We start from the raw sequence: 22,151 nt of genomic DNA on the forward strand, positions 1-22,151 counted from the left end.
AAAAACTAAAACCTTTCCAAATTTGGCAAAAGGAATAAGCCTAAAGATTCACGAAGCTGAATAAACTCCAAACAGGACAAACCCAAAGAAATCCACACCAAGACGCATCATAGTCAGATTTCTGAAAACTAATCAGGTTAGGTCCCAGTTAACACCTAAATGTTTCTCAGCACTCTACTTAAATTAGACCCTCCTAATATGCTATTCCATTGTACATTGTACTTTTCCTCCATAAGACCCATCATATTTAGAATGATTTGTTCAACGTTCATCTTCTCCACTAAACCACAAGTTTCATTAAGTCAGGGGCTTGGTTATTGTTATAGCCACAGCCTTAATACAGTGTCTACCAAATAAAAGTTGTTCCATTAATGCTTGTTGAATGGTGAATAAATGATTCTTCTTCAAAAAAAGTTCCCTTTTAACTTCCAATCTATTTTGTCCTTTTCTCAAAACTATACCAGAGACTCACCTCTTGATCAATTGTGATTGCTTCCAGGTTGGTCTGCCCTTACCTTATTAGTTTGTAGAATTCTTGCATGAAATGCAGCTGGCCAGGCATGAAGCAATAGGTAAGCATAGGAGCGAATGGCATATGCTGGGGAATATTCCCAAGTCTGAAACCCTTCCCCATAGATGAGGTAGTGTGTCTAAAAATACAAAACAGATAGATTCAGGGTTATATTGGCCAAAAATCTCTGTTAAGCAGATGCAAGTGAAGTTTCTGAGCAGAAATATTAAAGACAAAGGCAGGCCAGGCATGGTGCCTCACACCTATAATCCCAGCACTTTGGGAGGGCAAGCCAGGCAGGTTGCTTGAGCCCCATAGTTAAAGACCAGCCTGGGCAACATGGCAAAACCTCATATCTACAAAAATATATATATAAATATATTAGCATGGTATGGTGGTGCATGCCTGTAGTCCCAGCTACTTGGGAGGCTGAGGCAGGAGAATCAGTTGAGCCCAGGAGGCAGAGGTTGCAGTGAACCCAGATCATGCCACTGCACTCCAGCCTAGGCGATTTGCAATTGATGGATAAAAAAGGAATCAAAATGATATAATATTTTAAATATTAAGACATTATACATTTTACAAGATTGCTGTTTGGTCAACACTGAAAGCTTGAATTTTACCTTCTACTTATTTTTTCTCAACACTCGTTACCCAAAACAGAAAACCTCTAAATTATATATTTTCCTTAAACAACCTACACTTAACATTCTTCCTTCATTTTTTTAATTCAAAATGTGATCAGAAAATTTTACCTTTGAATTTTCTATAATAGAAGTCAACAGGTAATGTGTAAATCAAGAAATAGCAATAAAAGCATACTATTTAGTAACACTATTTTGGTAACCATAAGACATAACTTAAAAAGTGAAAAAAAGGCCGGGCATGGTGGCTCAAGCCTGTAATCCCAGCACTTTGGAAGGCCAAGACGGGCGGATCACGAGGTCAGGAGATCAAGACCATCCTGGCTAACACGGTGAAACCCTGTCTCTACTAAAACAAAACAAAGAAACTAGCCGGGCGAGGTGGCGGGCGCCTGCAGTCCCAGCTACTCAGGAGGCTGAGGCAGGAAAATGGCGTGAACCCGGGAGGCGAAGCTTGCAGTGAGCCGAGATCCGGCCACTGCACTCCAGCCTGGGCGGTGGAGCGAGACTCCATCTCAAAAAAAAAAAAAAAGAAAGTGAAAATAAGTGGTTGCCTCTGGAAAGTAGGATTTGGACATGAGAAGTGGAATAGAAAGCTACTGTTTTTCCTTTAGGTATTTTAGTATTTGTTAACTTTAAAAACTATCTCCAGGTATTATTTTCATTTAAAAAAAAAAAAGAAAATTACAAATTAGACCTTGGTGTAAACCAGCTAAATTCCCTATAGCCTTCAATAGCAGGTAAATCATCTACTTAGAATACAAAAGTGAAAACATGTTACTGGCCAGGCCCAGTGGCTCACGCCTGTAATCCCAACACTTTGGAAGCGAGGTGAGAGGATCGCTTGAGCCTAGGAGTTCGATATCAGCCTCAGTGACATAATGAGTCCCCATTTCTGTTTTTTGTTTTCTTTTCTGAGACGGAGTCTCGCTCTGTCGCCCAGGCTGGAGCACAACGGTGTGCTTTCAGCTCACTGTAAACTTCGCCTCCCATGATCAAGCGTTTCTCCTGCCTCAGCCTCCCGAGTAGCTGGGACTACAGGTGCCCACTACCACACCCAGCTAATTTCTGTATTTTCAGTAGAGACAGGGTTTCACAATGTTGGTCAGGTTGGTCTCAAACTCCCGATCTCAGATAATTCACCAGCCTCGGCCTCCCAAAGTACTGGGATTACAGGCGTTAGCCACCGTGCCAGGCCTGTTTTTTTGTTGTTGTTGTTTTGTTTTGTTTTTTTTTTAAAGAAAATACATCTATTTTACTAGGAGTGACACTTGTATATTATTTGTCTCTCGATTCATAATAACACCTATGCTGCAAAATCAAGAACAAAAAGAGAAAACTAAAGAAATCACCTACTGGCTCCCAATAGTTGAATGTTTCATCACAGTCAGAGATGTTGCTCAGGAGAGCAGCACATAACCTTGCTGAAAGCAGACACTTGAAAGCAGTAGATCCTTCAGGTGCCCAGACTTGTCCTGCTTTGTTCCCAGATAACCTGCTCAAAAGCAAAAAAAAAAAAAAAAAAAAAAAAAAAAGCATGTCAGGAAGGACCTGCTAATCAGAAGACCTAAATCTAGAAAGAAAGGACAAAAAGAACAAGAGACATCAAAGCACTTAAGTTATTCACCTAAAAAGGTGAATGGCTAGTTGTTCTCTCTCAGTAAAATGAATAAAGAATTCAGATTTTTAAGAAAAAAATTTTATGATAGGGTCTTGCTATGTTGCTCAGGCTGGACTTAAACTCCTCAGCTCAAGTAATCCTCCTGCCTCGGCCTTCTGAAGAATTGACTTTAATCTCACTTCCTGCTTTTAAGGCATAAATTAACTCATACACTTTAGCTCAATGCATTTATGACACTCCATTTATCCCAAGTCAGCTAATCACTCATTTGAAGGCCACAAACCTGTCATTCTCCTTTTCTTTCTTTTCTTAACAAGGTCATTGCTTTTCATGGCTTTATTCATTCACCCTGATGTTCAGATAGAAATCTAGATGCTAGGTACATAGCCTACTCCAATTCCATATGTTGACAGCTCCCTTAATGCAGTTCTAACCTGCAGCCTCCCGGGTTTGGGAAGAGGTGGTGGTGGGTTGGATGGGCCCAGTAAAGGGTCGGGACTTGAGGCAGAATAAAAGGAGCTGTGAGGAATAACCGTAAAAGGTATACTCTTTGATCCTATCAACATCTCCCACAGAAGCTATGCCCACTCTAGGCCTGGCCCGAGAGCATCACAGATCCGCACTCCAAGGCGGTTTTACAAGAGAGCGGAACCCGTAGTGGAGGGATCTAACGTCGGCGAAGACTGAATGCTGACCCGCCCAGGAAGAGCAATATGACCTAGCTGAAGAGGGAGCTCAGGCCTCCGGCGGGGAGGCCAGGCCTGTCGGAGCCCCGCGCGCCACTGCTAAGACCCTCCCGGGGGCAGCCCCGAACCGCGCCGCCGGCCGGCCGGCCGGCCACGCCCCTGCCGCGCCGCACACGTACTCGGTCCTGTGCTCCGCGCCGCCCGCCTCTCGGCTGCCCAGCAGCTCCCGCAGCTTGTCCGCAGCGGGGGCCGTATCCCCACTGCTGCCCCCGCTGCCCTTCAGGCGCTGCCGAGCCCCTCGACTAGCCATGGCAAGCTTGGGGAAAAAAGACAGAATTCGGAACCCTATGAAGTCGGTGAGCGCGACATAGCTTTGGCTGGCAAACGGTGTCCGCCGAGGGACAAAAGATCTTGACATGCGCAGAAAAGACTAAATTATAGTGTTACTGGGCCAATTGGGGCAGATCGCCGAGTAGCGAAGAAATAGAACCTGAGCCTTGAGTTTCTTCATCAGGGCTGTCCCATCCACCTGCTTCTAATTCTGGCCATTCCTACCTCCCTCCAACCCTATTTTCCGTCACTTTTCAGCATTCTCCATTCTCAAAAAAAAAAAAAAAAAAAAAAAAAACCTCTCAGCTCTCCTATTTAAATGAAAAAACAGAAAGTGATTAAAGGAATCTACATAGTAAGATGTGAAGCATTCAGTTAAATATCATAGCGCAGCTATCTACTAAAGGTCCTTAAAATGTCATTTTTAACACTTTGCCTTCTTTGTATTTTGGTGAGAGTGTCAGAGACAGCCTGTAGCTAAAAACTGCTTCAGAGAGACAAACCGGTAATGGCAGAATGTAGACTGATGAAATTCTGTGCGGCAAACTGAACCAAACGTCCATCACTGTCATCGCTACTACGGCATTGTGGTAGGCGTTTTACGTATTTTATCCTTTTTAAACTTAGTACAAACCTAAGTACAAACCTTAGTACAAACCTACTTAGTAGTAGAAACCCACTACTTTCCTATGCACACTTTACATTCCAGCTAACTAGCCTAGAAAGTGCCCCCAAATGCTCCCTTATCTATATCTCTGTTCATGGATGTCCTCTGCCTGAAATGCACACCCTACTTGACTAACAATTCTCCCTTCACATTCCTAACCTTTTTTAAGATCCAGCTCAAACACTACCTCATCCACGTACCAAGCACTATTGACGATAGAAGAAAGGGATAAATCACATTACCTGCCATCAATTAGCAAAATAGTCTATGTGGAGAGCTCAGCAATAGATGCATTCATAAGAGATCCTTTGATTCTTTATCCCACTCCCCAAACTTACTCCTATGGCAGTGTTTCTATCCCAGTTAATGACACTTCCAGTCTTGTAAGTATTCAGGTCAAAAACCTAGGAGTCCTACTTAATCCCTTTATTTCTCTAACCCCAAACCTCTCTCACCCACACACGAACGTTTAATTCATCAGCAAGTCCTTCCAAATATTATCCAACCCAACATTTTACCACCTTGGTCCAGGTCATCATTATCTCGTTTCCATTACTGCAATAACCTCCTAATTTGTCTCTGTTCTTCCATTCTTGCCTTCCCAAATGCTTTTCTCCAAGAATAAATAAGACAGTCATGTCCCTCACAGAATATAATCCCAAATGTGGAGTCTAACTATTAACAGGAACACACATTACTTCACATTAGAATACTGCATTCTGCAGAATCCTAGGCTAAGTTAATTTTCCAGTGTCCCTTAGAGATACTTAAATAGAAGGCCCCAAAATCTAGAGAGGCAAAGTTTAATCACAGTTGAATTACTGTTAAAGACTAGGGAAGAAGTAACAGAAAGTGGCAGAAAGAACATGGGCTTTAGAGTCAAACAGACCCAAATGTTAACCCTAAATCTGGCACTTTATTAGTTCTACGGCTTTCAACCACAGAATTAAAATGTTGATGATGATAATAATAATACCAAAACTAATGTGGAATATTTGCAACTTACCAAGCTAATACATGTTAGTCTGACTCCAAAAACTACTCTCATAAGGTGATTTAATGAAATGATACAACAAAGTTAAGGGAAGAGTAATTGACAGTGTGGAAAACATACTTATATTTGATGAGACACCTAAGTTCTACTGCCTCTTCAGCAATAGAGCATCTAAAGTACAATATGCTGGCCGGGCGCGGTGGCTCAAGCCTGTAATCCCAGCACTTTGGGAGGCCGAGACGGGCGGATCACGAGGTCAGGAGATCGAGACCATCCTGGCTAACACAGTGAAACCCCGTCTCTACTAAAAAAATACAAAAAAAAAAATAGCCGGGCGAGGTGGTGGGCGCCTGTAGTCCCAGCTATAGGGAGGCTGAGGCAGGAGAATGGCGTAAACCTGGGAGGCGGAGCTTGCAGTGAGCTGAGATCCGGCCACTGCACTCCAGCCTGGGCGACAGTGCGAGACTCCCTCTCAAAAAAAAATAAAAATAAAAATAAAGTACAATATGCTGTTTTGTTTATTGTTTTAGTCACTTCTCAGGACCAAAATATTACACAACTCCAAATGTCACCAATCACATTATAATCTGTAAGTTTCAGTGATAGAGTCAAGGTATCTTTTAAGATCAACCAACAGTAGGCCGGGCACGGTGGCTCACACCTATAATCCCAGCACTTTGGGAGGCCGAGGTGGGCGGATCACGAGGCCAAGAGATCGAGACCATCCTGGCTAACATGGTGAAACCCCTTCTCTACTAAAAATACAACAACAACAAAAAAATTAGCCAGCGTGGTGGCGGGCGCCTATAGTCCCAGCTACTCAGGAGGCTGAGGCAGGAGAATGGCATGAACCCAGGAGGTGGAGCCTGTAGTGAGCCGAGATCGCGCCACTGCCACTACACTCCCGCCTGGGCGACACAGCAAGACTCTGTCTCAAAAAAAAAAAAAAAAGATCAACAAACAGTAGCTATGGTCACAAAGTGAAAGATTTTACAAAAAAAAAATCCAGAAAGGACTACTGGTTACAAGTTGGTTATTTTCCTCCACATCCCCCGCAATGAAGGATCACACTGCAAAAAAGGATTTACTAAACTACCGAGGTATAACATATAGGCGTTGTTGAATCTCCTTCCTAAACTGGGACTGCATTGATGCTACTTGCTGCTGGGTGAGGGCCTTGTCACAGGTCTGGTAGGTCAATCTATAGCAGAGACTGACCTGTTGAGTCTCTGGATGTTGAAAACGGCTAAGAAACTGTATGGATATAACAGTGTCCTGGGACACCGCTCGGGCCACAGTGTGAAACTCTAGTTCATCAAATCCTTTCTTCTCATCTATCCAAAAACTAATATCATGCACATAACATGGAGGATACAGAGAATGACTTTTGAAGGGTTCTATTTTCCCAGGGACAAAATTTTTCAGGAAACGGTTATCAAAAGTCCACAACATTCTCCAGTCAGAGATACACCAGACAAGCATGGCTAGTAAGTCCAAGTTCATAGACACAAACACAAAACACTGGTCTTTATGTATAACACTAGTGGCAGATGTGGTAACAGACCCAATAATTAGATCCTCAGTACAATCTGACCTAAAATTGTGAGTCTTCACATGAATCATATAATCCTTTCCATTTGATTGAAGGACAAATTCGACTAAACTGCTCAGCTTAGAGCTCTCCAGCAATGTCTGGGTTAGCAGGCTATCTAGAATGCCCTTCAGATGATCCAGCAGTGATTGAAGACAGCCATCCTTCAGATTTTGGTTAAACCCAAGGATAAATAAAGTCTCATGAAATGCTGGCATTGTGAAAGGCAGAATGTGGCACTTCTGAAAGACAGGTCCACTGAGGATGTGCAGAGAACCTGAGAGGAAGTCTGGTACTTCAATGACATCCTGAACATGCACTAGGAGAGAAGGTCTAAGGCAGACCTTGGCCTGGCCATAGGTTCCTTCACAAGCTTCTTCTTTACCGTCTCTTCCAGGATTCTTGGGAAGGCTAAGTTCTGAAAATGACACTAGAAAGTCTTCCACATCTTGTGATGTCCCACCAGTCAGGGACTCAGAATTTGAGTTATCCTCATGGAGACTAATCCAAAAAGCAGCTGATAGAAAGTCACAATTCCAGAAAGGAAGAACACTGGCATCTTCCTGTGGCAGCAAAGGGAAGGAACACTTCAGCCTTTTTAGAGGGAAAGCTTTGCCTAATTCAGCAATGAGTTTCTCATTTATGGTTTTGATAGGATGACATGAAGGTGCTTCCAGGAAACCCCTGTTTAAACATATACAAAAATAACTTTTCTAACTTAAGATAGTAAATAATTATAATGTAGCTAGAATTAAAAATACAAATAGCTGGACAGAAAAGAATTACCCTTAAATTGATCTTGAAAGGAAACAAAGAAATCATCTACCATAAGGAGAAACAGGTGTATTTCAGAACTCTGACAGCCACCATCCCTGCAATATATCAGAAAATGTGACCATTTTTAATTCTAGAGACGCTTAAGGAGGCCAGGCTGACAAATAAACATAGCACCCACATCACTAACAATTTATGTACCATCCATTCAATATATGGTTGCCATCAAGACAAACAGGATACAACTGGAGATGGAAGTGATTTCCAGCAAAATAACTGGTTACCTGTTCAACTTTCCTACAAGTGCTTCTGGTTCTGGAAAGGAAAACCACTGGTTACCCACTTTGATCCTGAAGATTCTAGGTTGAGAAACTTCGAAAGGTAAGCTCCTGGTGAAGACATGGTTCAAAGCACCTTCTACATGAAAGGACTTATCTTGACTCCTGGCAAAATAGACACCAATATGAAATCTGTCATTATTAAAATAAGCAAGTATTTTTACAGACTGAATCAGTTAATTGGCAGGGTCTATGAGATTTTGTTATCATTAGTGAGAGAGATGAAAAAGCAGAAGGCTTAGACCTATGCTATTACCTACCTATATCCAGTGCACTTGTACCCTGGCACAGCCTTACAGCTGAATGGATATACATCACTTAAAATGAGTCCCCCCAGGGCTGCCATGGCAACCACTTGCCAACTGTTGTGCCATTCTCTCTGGGGCTTATCTGCAGGAGTTCCACCTTGTCCTCTACATAATGCCACGTGGACTTCTCCTTCCTCTGCAAGAACGTCTGCACAGCTAATAGGGAGAAAAGAAACACTAACTAATTATCATAAACAAGTGGAAATTACCACAGGAGTTGGCAACATACACATGGTTTGCCTGTGAAATAATTAAAATCCAATCATACCTATGTGCAAAAATCTATTAGACCTCAAAAAATGCAAAGAAAGTAGCTGGAAGTAAATACAAATGTAAATTAAATGTTCAACCCACTAACTGATACTATTGGTTGACCAGGGTCTGCTTTGCATTTGTGTTGTTCATGCATATGTCACAGAAAGGTCAATATCTGCACAGTTTCTATATATGATTCACTGCTTAGGCTGTTTCTTCCCATTTAGAAAGTTCTTTTCATTGCCCTCCTGAAATTCAAATACTAGTTTAAAATACTGCCTCTGTCAAAAGTTTATTGACAGCTGTGCCCCCTCGGACACCTGCAATAGTATCATGACTTGTGGTATAATCATGTAGAGCATTGTTTTCAGTTCACAATAATTTCATGAGGCTGTTACTTTTTTTTTTGAGATGGAGTCTTGCTCTGTTGCCCAGGGTGGAGTGCAGTGGCACAATCTCAGCTCACTGCAACCTCCACTTCACAAGTTCAAGTGATTCTCCTGCCTCAGCCTCCCAACTAGCCGTGATTACAGGCGCATGCCGCCATACCTGGCTAATTTTTTGTATTTTTAGTGGAGACGGGTTTCACCGTGGTAGCCAGGATGGTCTCGATCTCCTGACCTCAGGTGATCTGCTCACCTCGGCCTCCCAAACTGCTGGGATTACAGGCGTGAGCCACCGCGCCTGGCCCAATTAGTTACTATTAATATCCCTAGTTTACACTTGAGAACACGGAAGCATGTAAAGATTCAGTAAGCTTGCTTAAAATAACAACTGTTGGCCAGGCGTGGTGGCTCATGTCTGTAATCCCAGCACTTTGGGAGGCCGAGGAGAGCGGATCACGAGGTCAGGAGATCTAGAGCATCCTGGCTACCACGGTAAAACCCCGTCTCTACTAAAAATACAAAAAATTAGCCGGGCGTGGTGGCGGGCGGCTACACTGCCAGCTACTTGGGAGGCTAAGGCAGGAGAATGGGGGCGGAGCTTGCAGTGAGCCGAGATCGCGCCACTGCACTCCCGCCTGGGCGACAGGGTGAGACTCTGTCTCAAAAAAAATAAAAATAAAAAAATAACAACTGTTAAGTGGTGCGCTGGGATTTGAATCCAGGCAGTCCGGCTTCTAAGTGAACGTTCTTAGCCATTAGACTATATGGCTCTCATTATTTTGCACTGTCAAAAATAAATGATCCTCTTTTACACACCCAAGAGTACACTATTTGTACTTTCATTTAGCATTTAGGATTTATATATATTTTTCCAACTAAATTGGGGGTTCCTTTGAGGTTTTATATTCTCTTCTAAACATATAGTAGCTTGCACGTGTGCCTTATGTTTGGGTACAGTAACTATGTTATGGACATCTTAAACATTTTCCTTGTGAGGGCACTCCTTTCCTCACCTTTGGAAAAACTTGGCAAGCAGTTCCCTGTTCTTAGCTATGCCAGCTTTGCGTCCACAATGCGGAAAGTTGAAATAAATTTGATTAAATTCTCTGTCGTGCAGTTCAAAGACATCTGTCAGCTGGGTGCAGTCCACACCGAAACGTACATCAATACCTGGCAAAGATAGTTTAGGGGCGCAAAATAGAGATAGGAGGACGCCTTAAGACATGGAACAGAAAAACTCTTCCTAACTTACACCGTGCAGACCAGCCCAAGTCTGGGCACAAAGCCGGCTTTATGTGAATATCCGTGGGACGATCAAGAACAGTCTCCACGTGGGTTACATCCCCACGCCCCCACCCTTTCCACTTTGGGACGCGCCAGCCGCTGGGCGGGGCTTCGCAGAGGGGCGGGCTCGCTACCTCGCTCGCGCAGGTACCGCAGATTCTCCCGGGCCACTGGATCCCGGGTCAACTCGGCCGGGCGCTGGAGGCAGGTGGCGGTAAGACGAGTGTTCTGATCCAGGGTTTCGCTCAGAGCGGCGGCGAAGGAGAAATTCCCCTCCCCAACCAACAGGAGGCGCCGAGGGGCCATGGCCTCCACGGACTCCCGGCTCGTGTTCTCTGTGGCGCTCGTTTTACGTCACTTCCTTCGCGGATCTCTGCCCGCCCCCTCTTCACTCGTCGCTAGTTGATGAGGCACCCTTGGCGCCCTGTTGTTTAGACGAACGGGTGCACCGACTCGTTGGGAGGATAATAACTATGAATGCAAAAGCAAGACGCCCACTTTCCTGTCCCCTCGCCCTTTCAGCCCCTCGGGAAGATCATAGTGCCTTTAGCCCAAGCATGGCCTTGAGCGACTTCATCACACCTGCATGAGGTCACAAGCAGTCACAGGGGTGAGGCGAGTTCTGAGTGAAAGAAACGGGGCGGGGCTGAGGCCAAGGAGAGATTGGACTGTGTCTCGCATGCTCTTGACGCAGAAGGTTTTGAAACTTTTTTCACCTCGTCCGAAATGGCTGCCTCCCAGTGTCTCTGCTGCTCAAAATTTCTCCTCCAGGTGCTTAAATCTCCTATATTCTATTCATTCAAGAAAGATTATTGAGGTCTATTGCGTGCCAGGCCACTGTGAGAGTGGTTACGATATATGGATGAACAAGATGTGGCCTATGATTTCAATGAGCCTGCAGTCTGGTGGGGAATGCACAGAGCAAAAGAGGCAACTCTGATATGGCAGGGTGTGTGCTATGCGTGGAGTGATTCAGTGTGCAATGGGAGCACACAGAAGGAGAACGTTACCAAGTTTTTGGGCGAAGTGGGTCAGAGTCCTTGGATGAAGTGAACCCGAGTTGAAAGCTAAGAGGGTAAAAGTACATCCTAACTGGGTTAAGAGGCGTAAAGAGGCAGAAAGAGCAATATATGCAAAAGCTTGATGGAGAAACAGAATAGTTGAATTGGGCTGAAACACATTTGGAGGGAGAGTAAAACATGAGACTGAAGAGTTAGGCAGGGGCCAGGTCACAGGGAGCGTTGTAAGCCTTTTAAAAAAAAAATCAACTTTTCTTTATATATGGGGGTACATATACAAGTTTGTTACATGGATATATTGCACCCAGGTAGGTTGCAGGTTTGTTATATGGGTATATGGCACCTAATAGTTTTTCAACCCACACCACCCCCCTCCCCACTCTAGTTAGTAATCTGCAGCATCTGTTGTTTCCATGTTTAGGTCCCACTTATAAGTGAGATTGTCAGAGGTATTTATAACAGAGCAACTCCATCTTGAATAGGGGCTAGGTAAATAAGGCTAAGACCTGGGCTGCGTTCCCAGTAAGTTAAGGCATTCTTAGTCACAGGATGAGATACTCAGCACAAGATACAGGTCATAAACACCTTGCTGATAAAACAGGTAAAGAAGCCAGCTACAATCCACCAAAACCAAGATGGCGATGAGATTGACCTCTGTTCATCCTCACTGCTGCACTCCCACCAGTGCCATGCCAGTTTAAAAATGCCATGGAAACGTCAGGAAGTTACCCTATATGGTCTAAAAAGGGGAGGTGTGAATTAATCCACTCCTTGTTTAGCGTATAATCAACAATCTTAAAAATGGGCAACCGGCTGCCCTCAGGGCTGCTCTGCATATGGAGTAGCCATTCTTTATTCCTTTACTTTCTTAATAAACTTCCTTATGCTTTATAGACTCACCTTAAGTTCTTTCTTGTGTCTCTTGGGGTCTGGATCAGGACCCCTTCTGGTAACAAGAACATGCTGTATTTGGTTCTCTGTTCTGTTGTAAGCCATTTTAACAGGCTGAACCTTACTCTGAAAATAGTTGAAAACCACTGAAAGATTTTAAATGAGAAGATGATACAATTATACTTTCATTTTGAAAAATTCTGCTATCCTGTGGTGAAAGGTTTGGAGAGCAACAAGGCTGATGGCAGGATAAGACAAGAGGCAGCTGCAATAATGGAGACAAAGCTGACAGTGATTTGAATTGAAATTTGGCATTGGGAATGGAGGGTAGTGGTCTGATTCAAAAATCAACAAGACCTAGTGACTGGATGAATATTAAAGACAAGTCAGAGTCAAAGATAAGCCCCAGGCTTCTGGCTTGAACAACTGAGTGGATGGGATGTCTGTCATTCCAGCCCCAGAGAGAGTTACACCTAGATCTCCAGTATGAATACCAGGCCCGTTGGACTTCATGGGACCAGCTACTCTGGTCATCATGTTGTTTGGTAACATCAGTGCATGCACCTGTCTTCACAAAGGCAGATGGTATGAGGGTAGTTACCTGGGATGTCATCCTTCAATGATGCGTTATTGGCTTTGTTTCTGCCTGTGGAAAGGCAAGTGGGTGGTGATTTCCAAATCATGGCCACTTGCCCATGGTAATCTGGGTGAATCTTTCTTTGCTTGGAGAACTGGGAACGTCAGGTTTGTCTGCATCTTTAAAGAACATGGAACAGCCAAGTAAAAATTTCTGTCACTCTCATAAATCTTCAAACGGCTCAACCTACTCAGCATCAAGTTACTCATCTTCAGGAAAGGTATCACCTTGTTCCTAAGCCAGGGGGTCAGACTCACATTTTGGGGAAAAAAGAAAGATTGAGCTTTTACCTTACAAAAAAAATGAAATCAGACATTGATCTTCTGGTATATGCAAACCAGATTGATTGGGAGAATAGGCAGAAGGACAGGGTACAATAATGAATAAAACAGATCCTGTCCTTAAGGGGCATACAGCTCAGTATAGGAGATATAATACAGACTTAAAGAACTCTAATGTATGGTACAAAGTTATAAATACAGGGAAAGATAAGAAGATAAAGTTTTATGTGAGATAAAAGGAAAGAGGCGCTAACTTCAGTGAAGGCATCACTTGAGCTAGCAGGAAGGAAATGATCGTTTATTACTCATTTATTGTGTTATCTAGTTAGTCAACTCTCACTTCTTTCTGTTCTCTTTGACTGTAGCAGTGCCCTTAGTCCCCAAATGCCTACATCTCAAAATTACCTAAAAATTTAGCTAATTCTCCATATTGTATTGGGAATACTGAAGTTTTTCCTGTCTTTTCGCGGGGCCTGGGGTGCGGGGGTGTGGATTTAATCCATGTAGTCATCCGCTGTTGCTGATTGAAAGAATAGATCAAAGGGTTCCAGGACTTAGAGAGGAAGAAACAGAACCATAACAAAGCTTGGATCATTAGTACAGCGTGCTTATGTTTTACCTGGCTATGTAAAACAAGGGCGGGAAAGGATGCTTTTTCTCTTCTCTGGTTTATGCAATAAGCTTTTCTATTCTTGTCTTTTCCCAGAGACAGAACCTCGCCTGTTTCCTCACAAACCCACATTGTGGCAGCATCATTAATGCAGATGGCCATGGTGAAGTGTGGACAGATTGGAATAATATGTCCAAGTTTTTCCAGTATGGATGGAGATGCACCACAAATGAGAATGCCTATTCAAACCATACCCTGATGGGCAACTGGAACCAGGAAAGATATGACCTGAGGAATATCATGCAGCCCAAACCCTTGCCTTCCCAGGTACTCTAACTTTCTCTTTTTTGTTTGTTTGTTTCCTTTTGTTGGCAAAAGAAATGCAATGGCCATTTGAAATGCAGGTATGTAATAACTTCCGGTGCAGTGATCTCTCAGTTTTCAGTGAAGTGTTTGGGACAGAGGATCAGTCCGCAGCTGAACCACCTATGCCACTTTACTGTCAAGTTGAATATTTTATTATCTGTAAGGTTTCAAAAGGAAGGGCAGTCCTCTTTTTCTCTTACTTCTGTTTGGACTGTATCTCTTCATCTATGGAAATTTATAACGTCTTCTGACTTAGGCTAGCTTTTCCCCTGGTCCTTGCCTATCTAGACTTGTCATTTATCTGAGTCTTGCGCTTAAATCTCTCCTAAACAAGCAAACATACAAAAGATATGAAAGTTAGATGGATATAGACTAACACCATAGACCTCAGTCCATCTAAAATATGACAATCCATGAGAATTCATGTCATATTGATCTTTATTTCCTGATGTTAACTGTAGACTTCCAGATTCTTAGTCTGTTAATTTTTCTTTGCAGTTTGGACACTACTTTGAAACAACATATGATACAAGCTACAACAACAAAATGCCACTTTCAACGCATAGTACGTGTACTGTTTTTTCTAATTCTTACATTTTCAGAACCCAACTCAGTGACTGGCACATAGAAGGAACTCAAATAAAAGTAAACTGAATAGGTGAATAAGTGAGGCTGGGTGCAGTGGCTCACACGCGTAACCCCCAGCACGTTGTGAGGCTGAGGCAGGCAGATCACTTGAGGTAAGGAGTTCGAGAGCAGCCTGGCCAGCATGGTGATACCCCATCTCTACTTAAAAAATACAAAAATTAGCTGGGTGTGGTGGCTCATGCCTGTAGTCCCAGCTACTCATGAGGCTGAGGCAGGAGAATCACTTGAACCTGAGAGGTAGAGATTTCAGTGAGCAGAAATCAAGCCACTGCACTCCTGCCTGGGTGACAGAGTGAAACACCGTCTCAAAAAAAAAAAAAAAAAAAAGGTGAATAACTAAATGAATGAGTAAACAGGTTTTTTTCTTCAATTTTAACAGAACCTTCTGTCTATTCCCTAGAAATAGGAGCAAGATCAGTTTCTAAAACTCCTTGTTGTTGACTGTTTTCATTTGTCTTCCCTTCCCTTTTTTGGTTCCCTCAGGATTTAAGCGAGAGCCTCACTGGTTCCCAGGACATCAACCTGAACTGGATCCTCCCCGATACAAATGCACAGAAAAGTCAACTTACATGAATAGCTATTCAAAATCTTAAATCAGGCATCACTCAGGATGTGTATAATATCTTAATATTGACTAATTTCAGCATCCAGGTTTCTAAGAAATGATAAGATACTTCACTTTTCCACAGTAAAAAGAAGGGAGCACATTCTAAGCACAGCTAAAAATTTAGCTCACTGTAGCACAGTTTCACTCTCTGAATAAATAAAGCAAAAAACACAGAAAATATTCTTTATCCCTTTTTTGTTGTTGTTTTAACCAAGATTTAAACATCAAATTTAGTATAGCAACTCAGTTCTACATTTGAGGTGTTGTAGAAGGGTCTTAAAAAGAATTATTTTGGGCTGAGTACAGTGGCTCATGCCTGTAATCCCAGCACTTTGGGAGGCTGAGGCGAGTGGATCACTTGAGGTTAGGAGTTCGAGACCAGCCTGACCAACATGGTGAAACACTGCCCCTACCAAAAACACAAAAATTAGCTGAGCGTGGTGGCTCATGCCTGTAATCCCAGCTACTCAGGAGGCTGAGGCAGGGGAATCGCTTGAACCTGGGAGGTGGAGGTTGCAGTGAGCTGACATCATGCCACCGCACTCTAGCCTGGGCGACAGAGCGAGACTCTATCTCAAAAAATAATAATAATAAATAAAATAAAGAATTATTTATCTAAAGTCTACAACCACTCTGGCCTTCCCTTCCTTCTGTCGTTGTAGCAAGACTGCAGAATCCAGCATAACTTAGGCTAGATTTGGCTAGACGCTTTCTGGGTAAAGCTAGGTAATCAGAGTCATATAGTGCAACTTTGCTGTGACCTTAGTGAACATCCACTCTTGAGGACTACAAAAACAAATATAACTTTAAAAAATTATTGTAGAGAATTTAAAACATAAAACCAAAGTAGACAGACTAGTCTAATGAACTCCCATGTATCATTACCCAGTATCAACTATTTATGACTAATCTTACCTACTTCTACTTTATCTTATTGAATTAATTTTGGAGCAGATCTTAGAATTTAATCTATAAAAATCTTGGTGGGCTGGGTGCGGTGGCTCACACCTGTAACCCCAGCACTTTGGGAGGCTGAGGTGGGTGGATCACCTGAGGTCAGGAGTTCAAGACCAGCCTGGCCAACGTGATGAAACTCTGTCTTCTAAAAATACAAAAATTAGCCAGCCTTGGTGGTGGGCACCTGTAATCCCAGCTACTTGAGAGGCTGAGGCAGGAGAATCACTTGAACCCAAGGGGCAGAGGTTGCAGTGAGCTAAGATGGTGCCATTACACTCCAGCCTGTGTGACAAGAGTGAAACTCCATCTCAAAAAAAAGAAAAAAAAATCTCGATATACTGACTGGGCACAGTGACTCACACCTTCTAATCCCAGCACTTTGGGAGGCTGAGGCAGGAGGATAGCTTGAGGCTGGTAGTTCAAAACCAGCCTGGGCAACATAGCAAGACCCCATCTCTACCAACTTTTTTTTTAAGATTTCAGTATATTTCTCAAAAAGATAAGGACTGTCAGTTGTCCACTCTCCCACAACAAAGGTCACTAAGGAATCCTGTTGACTAAACAAAGCTCATTAAACCTATTGTAGCGTAGCAAAGGAGACCATCAACTTGACACAGAGTCTTGGTAATGAATCAAAGGGGGGATGTTAGAGTAAGTATTTATAAGGATTTGAGATAAGCGTCCAGCTGGTTTAAAATGGATCTTTCAAAGTAGGGAACTAGTAGAGACTGAAAAAGGGTTGTGAATAGCTTAGGTTTGGTAAACTTAGGAAAACAACAGTCTTAATTTTAATATGGTTAAACCGATCAGTATTTCCTATTTTTTTTATGTACTGTGTAAGAAGACACTATAATATATGGGCATTATTGAGAGATATTGCCCATATGTTGTCCTCTTAAACAAGGAGATATTTTTCATCTCCCATATATTACCTCTCAAACCTTTGTTACTCTAGTTTCCAGATGATAGATCTGGAATTTATGTTGTTATTCAGTAGTGAGGAAGTTTCTTTTTCTTCTAAATGGCTATCAAGTTGTCCCACCATTAGTTATTGAAAAGACCATAATTTCTTCACTGCTATTCAATGCCATTTTTATTGTAAATAAACTATGTACATGTAGGTCTGTTTCTGGGCTACTATATTCTATTAGTTTAATTGTCATTCCTTGTATTATCTTAGTTATGATGCCTTGATATCACCATCTTAATTATGATTTTATTACATTATTATTATTTTATATCTTAATACCTAATAGATCAAATGCTTTCTTCTTGTTTTCAAGAATATTAGTTATTATGTTTGAACTTTTGCATTTCCATATAAAATTTAGAATCAGCTTGCTCCATAAAATGACACTGTTAGGATACTGATTGACACTGTATTGCATCGTTAGGTCAGTTTTAGAATTTGAGTTCTCATTAATTCTAATAATTTATTTGTATGTTCTTACAATATAAATATTGTTTTATAGGCACATTTTTTTAATTATACTTTAACTTCTAGGGTACATGTGCACAACGTGCAGGTTTGTTACATATGTATACTTGTGCCATGTTGGTGTGCTGCACCCATCAACTCATCAGCACCCATCAACTCGTCATTTACATCAGGTATAACTCCCAATGCCATCTCTCCCCCCACCCCCCTCCCCATAATAGGCCCCGCTATATGCACGTATTTTAAGTTTACATATTATATGTCTTACTCTATTTCCTAGGTATCTAGCACATTTTAAAAATTGAGGAAAAATATACATAACAGGGCCAGGTGCAGTGGCTCACGCCTGTAATCCCAGCACTTTGGGAGGCCGAGGCTGGAGGATCACTTGAAGTCATGGGTTTGAGAGCAGCCTGGCCAATGTGGCGAAAGTTTGTCTCTACTAAAAATACAAAATTTAGCTGGGCGTGGTGGCGGGCGCCTGTAATCCCAGCTACTCCGGAGACTGAGGCAGGAGAATCTCTTGAACCCAGGAGGCAGAGGTTGCAGTGAGCCGAGATCACACCCACTGCACTCCAGCCTAGGCGACAGAGTGAGACTCCGTCTCAAAAATATGTGTGTGTGTGTATGTATAAACATAACGTATAATTTACCATTTTAGCTTTTTGTTGTTGTTCATAGAGACAGGGTTTCACCATATTGCCCAGGTTGGACTCAGACTCCTGACCTCAAACAGTCCACCTGCCTCAGCCTCCCAAAGTGCTGGGATTACAGGCATGAGCCACCATGTGTGGCCCATTGTAGCCATTTTTAAGTGTATAATTTAGTGGCATTAAGTATTTTCACACTGTTGTGCCATGTTCACAATGTTGTGCAACCATCACCACTATCAATTTCCAGAACTTTCTCATCATCCCGAACTAAAACTCTGTACCTATAAAACAATAACAGCTCATTCCCTGACCCCCACTCCCTCAGCTCTTGGTAACCTGTATTCTACTTTCTGTCTCTATGAATTTACCTATTCTAGGTACCTCATTTAAGTAGAATTGTGTAATATTTGTCCTTTTGTGTCTGGCTTATTTTACTTAGCATAGTATTTTCAAGGCTCATTTATGTTATACCATGTATCTTCTTTTTTGTTTTGAGACAGTCTCTGTCACCCAGGTTGGAGTGCAGTGGTGTGATCATAGCTCACTGCAACCTCAAACTTATGGGCTCCAGGGATCCTCCACTCTCAGCCTCCCAAGTATCTGGACTACAGGTGCGTTCCACCATGCTCAGCTAATTTTTCAAAACAAATTTGTGTAGGGAGTAGGGACAGGGTCTCATTTTGTTTCCCAGGCTGGTGTCAAACTCCTGGGTTCAAGCGATCCTCCCACCTCAGCCTCCTCTTCTTTAAGATTGAATAGGCTGGGCACAGTGCCTCACACCTGTAATCCCAACACTTTGGGAGGCCAAGGCAGGTGGATTGCAAGGTCAAGAGATTGAGACCATCCTGGCCAACATGATGAAACCCCGTTTCTAAAAAAAATACAAAAATTAGCTGGGCGTGGTGGCGCTCACCTGTAATTCCAGGTACTCAGGAGGCTGAGGCAGGAGAATCACTTGAACCTGGGAGGAGGAGGTTGCATTGAGCCGAGATTGCACCACTGCACTCCAGCCTGGTGAGAGAGGAGACTCCGTCTCAAAAAAAAAAAAAAAAGATTGAATAATATTGCATGCCTGTATATTCCACAGTTTGCTTCTCCATTATCTGTTGATGGATACTTGGGTTGTTTTCATCTTTTAGTTATTGTGAATTATGCTGTTATGAACATTGATATACAAGTTTCTGTTTGTGTCCCTGCTTTCAATTCTTTGAGGTATACATTCAGAAGTGGAATACTGGATCATACCATAATTCTATATGTTTTCGTTTTGTTTTGTTGTTGTTGTTGTTGTTGTTGATTGTTTTTATTTGAGACAGAGTCTTGCTCTGTCACCCAGGCTGGAGTGCAGTGGCGTGATCTTGGCTCACTGCAACCTCTGTTTCATGGGTTCAAGCGATTCTCCTGCCTTAGTCACCCAGGTAGCTGGGACTACAGGCACATACCACCACACCTCACCAATTTTTGTCCTTTTAGTAGAGACAAAGTTTCACCATATTGGCCAGCTGATCTCGAACTCGTGACTTCAAGTGATCTGCCCACCTCGGCCTCCCATGGTGCTGGGATTACAAGTGTGAGCCACCACGCCTGGCCGATAATTGTAGTTTAACAATTTGAAAATGCCAAACTTTTCCATGATGGCTGTACCATTTTATATTCCTACCAGTAATACACAAGGGTTTCAATTTCTCCATATTCTCATCAACGCTTATTTTGTTTTTGTTTGCATCTTATAATAGCCATGTTAGTGGATATAAAGTGGTATTCCATGGTGGTTTTGATTCATATTTTCCCTAATGGCTAATGATTAAACATCTCTTGTTCCTTTTTTTTTTTTTTTTTTGAGACGGAATCTCACTCTGTTGCCCTCTGTCGCCCAGGCTGGAGTGCAGTGGCTCCATGTTGGCTCACTGCAACCTCTGCCTCCTGGGTTCAAGCAATTCTCCTGCCTCAGCTTCCCAAGTAGCTGGGACTACAGATGCGCACCACTGTGCCCGGTTAATTTTTGTATTTTTAGTAGAGACGGGGTTTCACCATGTTAGCTAGGCTGGTGTTAAACTCCTGACCTCAGGTGATCCAACCGCCTAGGCCTCCCAAAGTGCTGGGATTGCAGGCTTGGCCTTGAACATCTTTCTTTGTGCTTTTTGGCTATTCATGTATCTTCTTTGGAGAAATGTTTATTCAAGTTCCTTGCCCACTTGTGAATTGGGTTGTTTGTTTATTTGTTGTTGAGTTGTAGGAGTTCTTTATACATCCTTACATGTTCCAGATACTAATTTCTAATCAGATATAAGGTTTGCAAATATTTTCTTTGATTGTGTAGATTGTTGTTTCACTCTCTCTCTCTCTCTCTCTCTCTTTTTTTTAACGTAAATTAACGCATTTATTATAGGCCAGTGATGTCTCAAAGAGTAGAGGAGCGTCTACTGGTCTTTCAATTCCTTCAGTTTTCTGATGGCAGACTTTACCATGACAGCCGAAGTGGTATTGTAAGTCCCCGCACTGCCAGCTACTGTCTTCATGCAGGAACCACAGTGCCTGATTTTCACAGCTCATCTCTTCATCTTGGTTTTGCCATAGAAAGAGCAAGTGTACTTGGCGTGCAGGCCGATTTCAATTTCCTTCACCATTTTCCAGAGGGAAGCCCCACAGTGGGTCCTGTATTTACCAACTATTCCGACTTTCTTTTTTTTTTTTTTTTTCTGTTTTCCTGAGATGGAGTCTCACTCTGTCGCCCAGGTTGGAGTGCAGTGGTGCAATCTTGACTCACTGCAAGCTCCGCCTCCCAGGCTCAAGCTATTCTCCTGCCTCAGACTCCCCAGGAGCTGGGACTACAGGTGTGTGCCACCATGCCTGGCTAATTTTTGTATTTTGATTGGAGATGGGGTTTCACCATGTTGGTCAGGCTCGAACTCCTGACCTCAAGTGATCCAGCCACCTCGGCCTCCCAAAGTGCTGGGATTCCAGGTGTCAGCCACCACGCCCAACCTCATTCCAACTTCCTTGGTGCATTTGGCCCTGTCACCGCAAACTACGTCTGAGCCCAGAGAGGAAGATGTTGTTTCACTCTCTAGATACTGTCCCTTGATGCACAAAAGTTTTTAATGTTGATAAGTCCAATTTATCTATTTTTTGTTGGTGGTGCCTATGCTTCTGATGTTATATCCAAGAAACCATTGCCAAATACAGTGTTACAAAGCTTTCCCCCTATTTTCTTCTACGAGTTTTATAGTTTTAGTTCTTACAAAATAGGTCTTTGGCTGGGCGCAGTGACTCATGCCTGTAATCCCAGCACTTTGGGAGGTCGAGGTAGGTGGATCACCTGAGGTCAGCATTTCAAGACCAGCCTGGCCAACATGGTGAAACCTGTCTCTACTAAAAATTCAAAACTAGCCGGGCATGGTGGTGCATGCCTGTAATCCCAGCTACTTGGGAGGCTGAGACAGGAGAATTGCTTGAACTCAGGAGGTAGAGGTTGCAGTGAGCCGAGATCACGCCATGCACTCCAGCCTGGGCAACAAGAGCAAAACTCTGTCCCAAAAAAAAATTAATTAAAAATAAATAAATAAAATAGGTCTTCGATAGTTTTGGAATTATTTTTTATCTATAGTATAAGGTATGTATAAGGTATGGGTCCAACTTCATTCTTTTGCAAGTG

At 42.7% G+C, this 22,151-nt stretch overlaps 3 protein-coding genes and 1 pseudogene across 9 annotated transcripts in view; 1 reads left to right on the forward strand and 3 right to left on the reverse strand.

The window, feature by feature from the left end:
- The window catches only part of ALG9 (ALG9, alpha-1,2-mannosyltransferase), a 90,775-nt gene extending 86,901 nt beyond the window's left edge, over nt 1-3,874 (reverse strand). For all 4 annotated transcript variants that reach the window (XM_025356351.1, XM_025356354.1, XM_025356353.1 and 1 more), the window contains exons 1-3: nt 3,642-3,874; nt 2,512-2,650; nt 516-650 (exon numbers count right to left, since the gene is read on the reverse strand). In XM_025356351.1, the coding sequence (XP_025212136.1) occupies nt 516-650; nt 2,512-2,650; nt 3,642-3,772 (405 nt within the window). In that variant the 5' untranslated portion in view covers nt 3,773-3,874. The remainder of the gene's footprint in view (nt 1-515; nt 651-2,511; nt 2,651-3,641) is intronic.
- A 2,125-nt stretch (nt 3,875-5,999) lies between these two features.
- On the reverse strand, nt 6,000-12,787 carry FDXACB1 (ferredoxin-fold anticodon binding domain containing 1). Of its 2 annotated transcripts, XM_025356349.1 has the most exons (5): nt 10,524-10,737; nt 10,119-10,275; nt 8,417-8,620; nt 8,103-8,261; nt 6,000-7,728 (listed from the first exon to the last, which is right to left on the reverse strand). In XM_025356349.1, the coding sequence occupies exons 1-5, from the start codon at nt 10,693-10,695 to the stop codon at nt 6,546-6,548; spliced, it is 1,875 nt and encodes a 624-aa protein (XP_025212134.1). In that variant the 5' UTR covers nt 10,696-10,737; the 3' UTR covers nt 6,000-6,545. The 2 variants fall into 2 exon arrangements, with proteins under 2 accessions (XP_025212134.1, XP_025212135.1); XM_025356350.1 differs by lacking the exons at nt 10,119-10,275; nt 10,524-10,737 and adding an exon at nt 12,309-12,787.
- On the forward strand, nt 10,788-15,622 carry C14H11orf1 (chromosome 14 C11orf1 homolog). 3 transcript variants are annotated; one of them, XM_025356356.1, is made up of 4 exons: nt 10,788-11,160; nt 13,924-14,154; nt 14,692-14,758; nt 15,325-15,622. In XM_025356356.1, exons 1-4 carry the CDS (start codon nt 11,116-11,118, stop codon nt 15,432-15,434), a joined length of 453 nt encoding a protein of 150 aa, XP_025212141.1. In that variant the 5' UTR covers nt 10,788-11,115; the 3' UTR covers nt 15,435-15,622. The 3 variants fall into 3 exon arrangements, with proteins under 3 accessions (XP_025212141.1, XP_025212142.1, XP_025212140.1); XM_025356355.1 differs by lacking the exon at nt 10,788-11,160 and adding an exon at nt 12,326-13,156; XM_025356357.1 differs by lacking the exon at nt 14,692-14,758.
- Nucleotides 15,623-20,916: 5,294 nt separating this feature from the next.
- LOC112605958 lies at nt 20,917-21,505 on the reverse strand (annotated as a pseudogene).
- Nucleotides 21,506-22,151: the final 646 nt, after the last annotated feature.

This window comes from Theropithecus gelada, chromosome 14, assembly GCF_003255815.1.
Source record: "Theropithecus gelada isolate Dixy chromosome 14, Tgel_1.0, whole genome shotgun sequence".
NCBI lineage: Eukaryota > Metazoa > Chordata > Mammalia > Primates > Cercopithecidae > Theropithecus > Theropithecus gelada.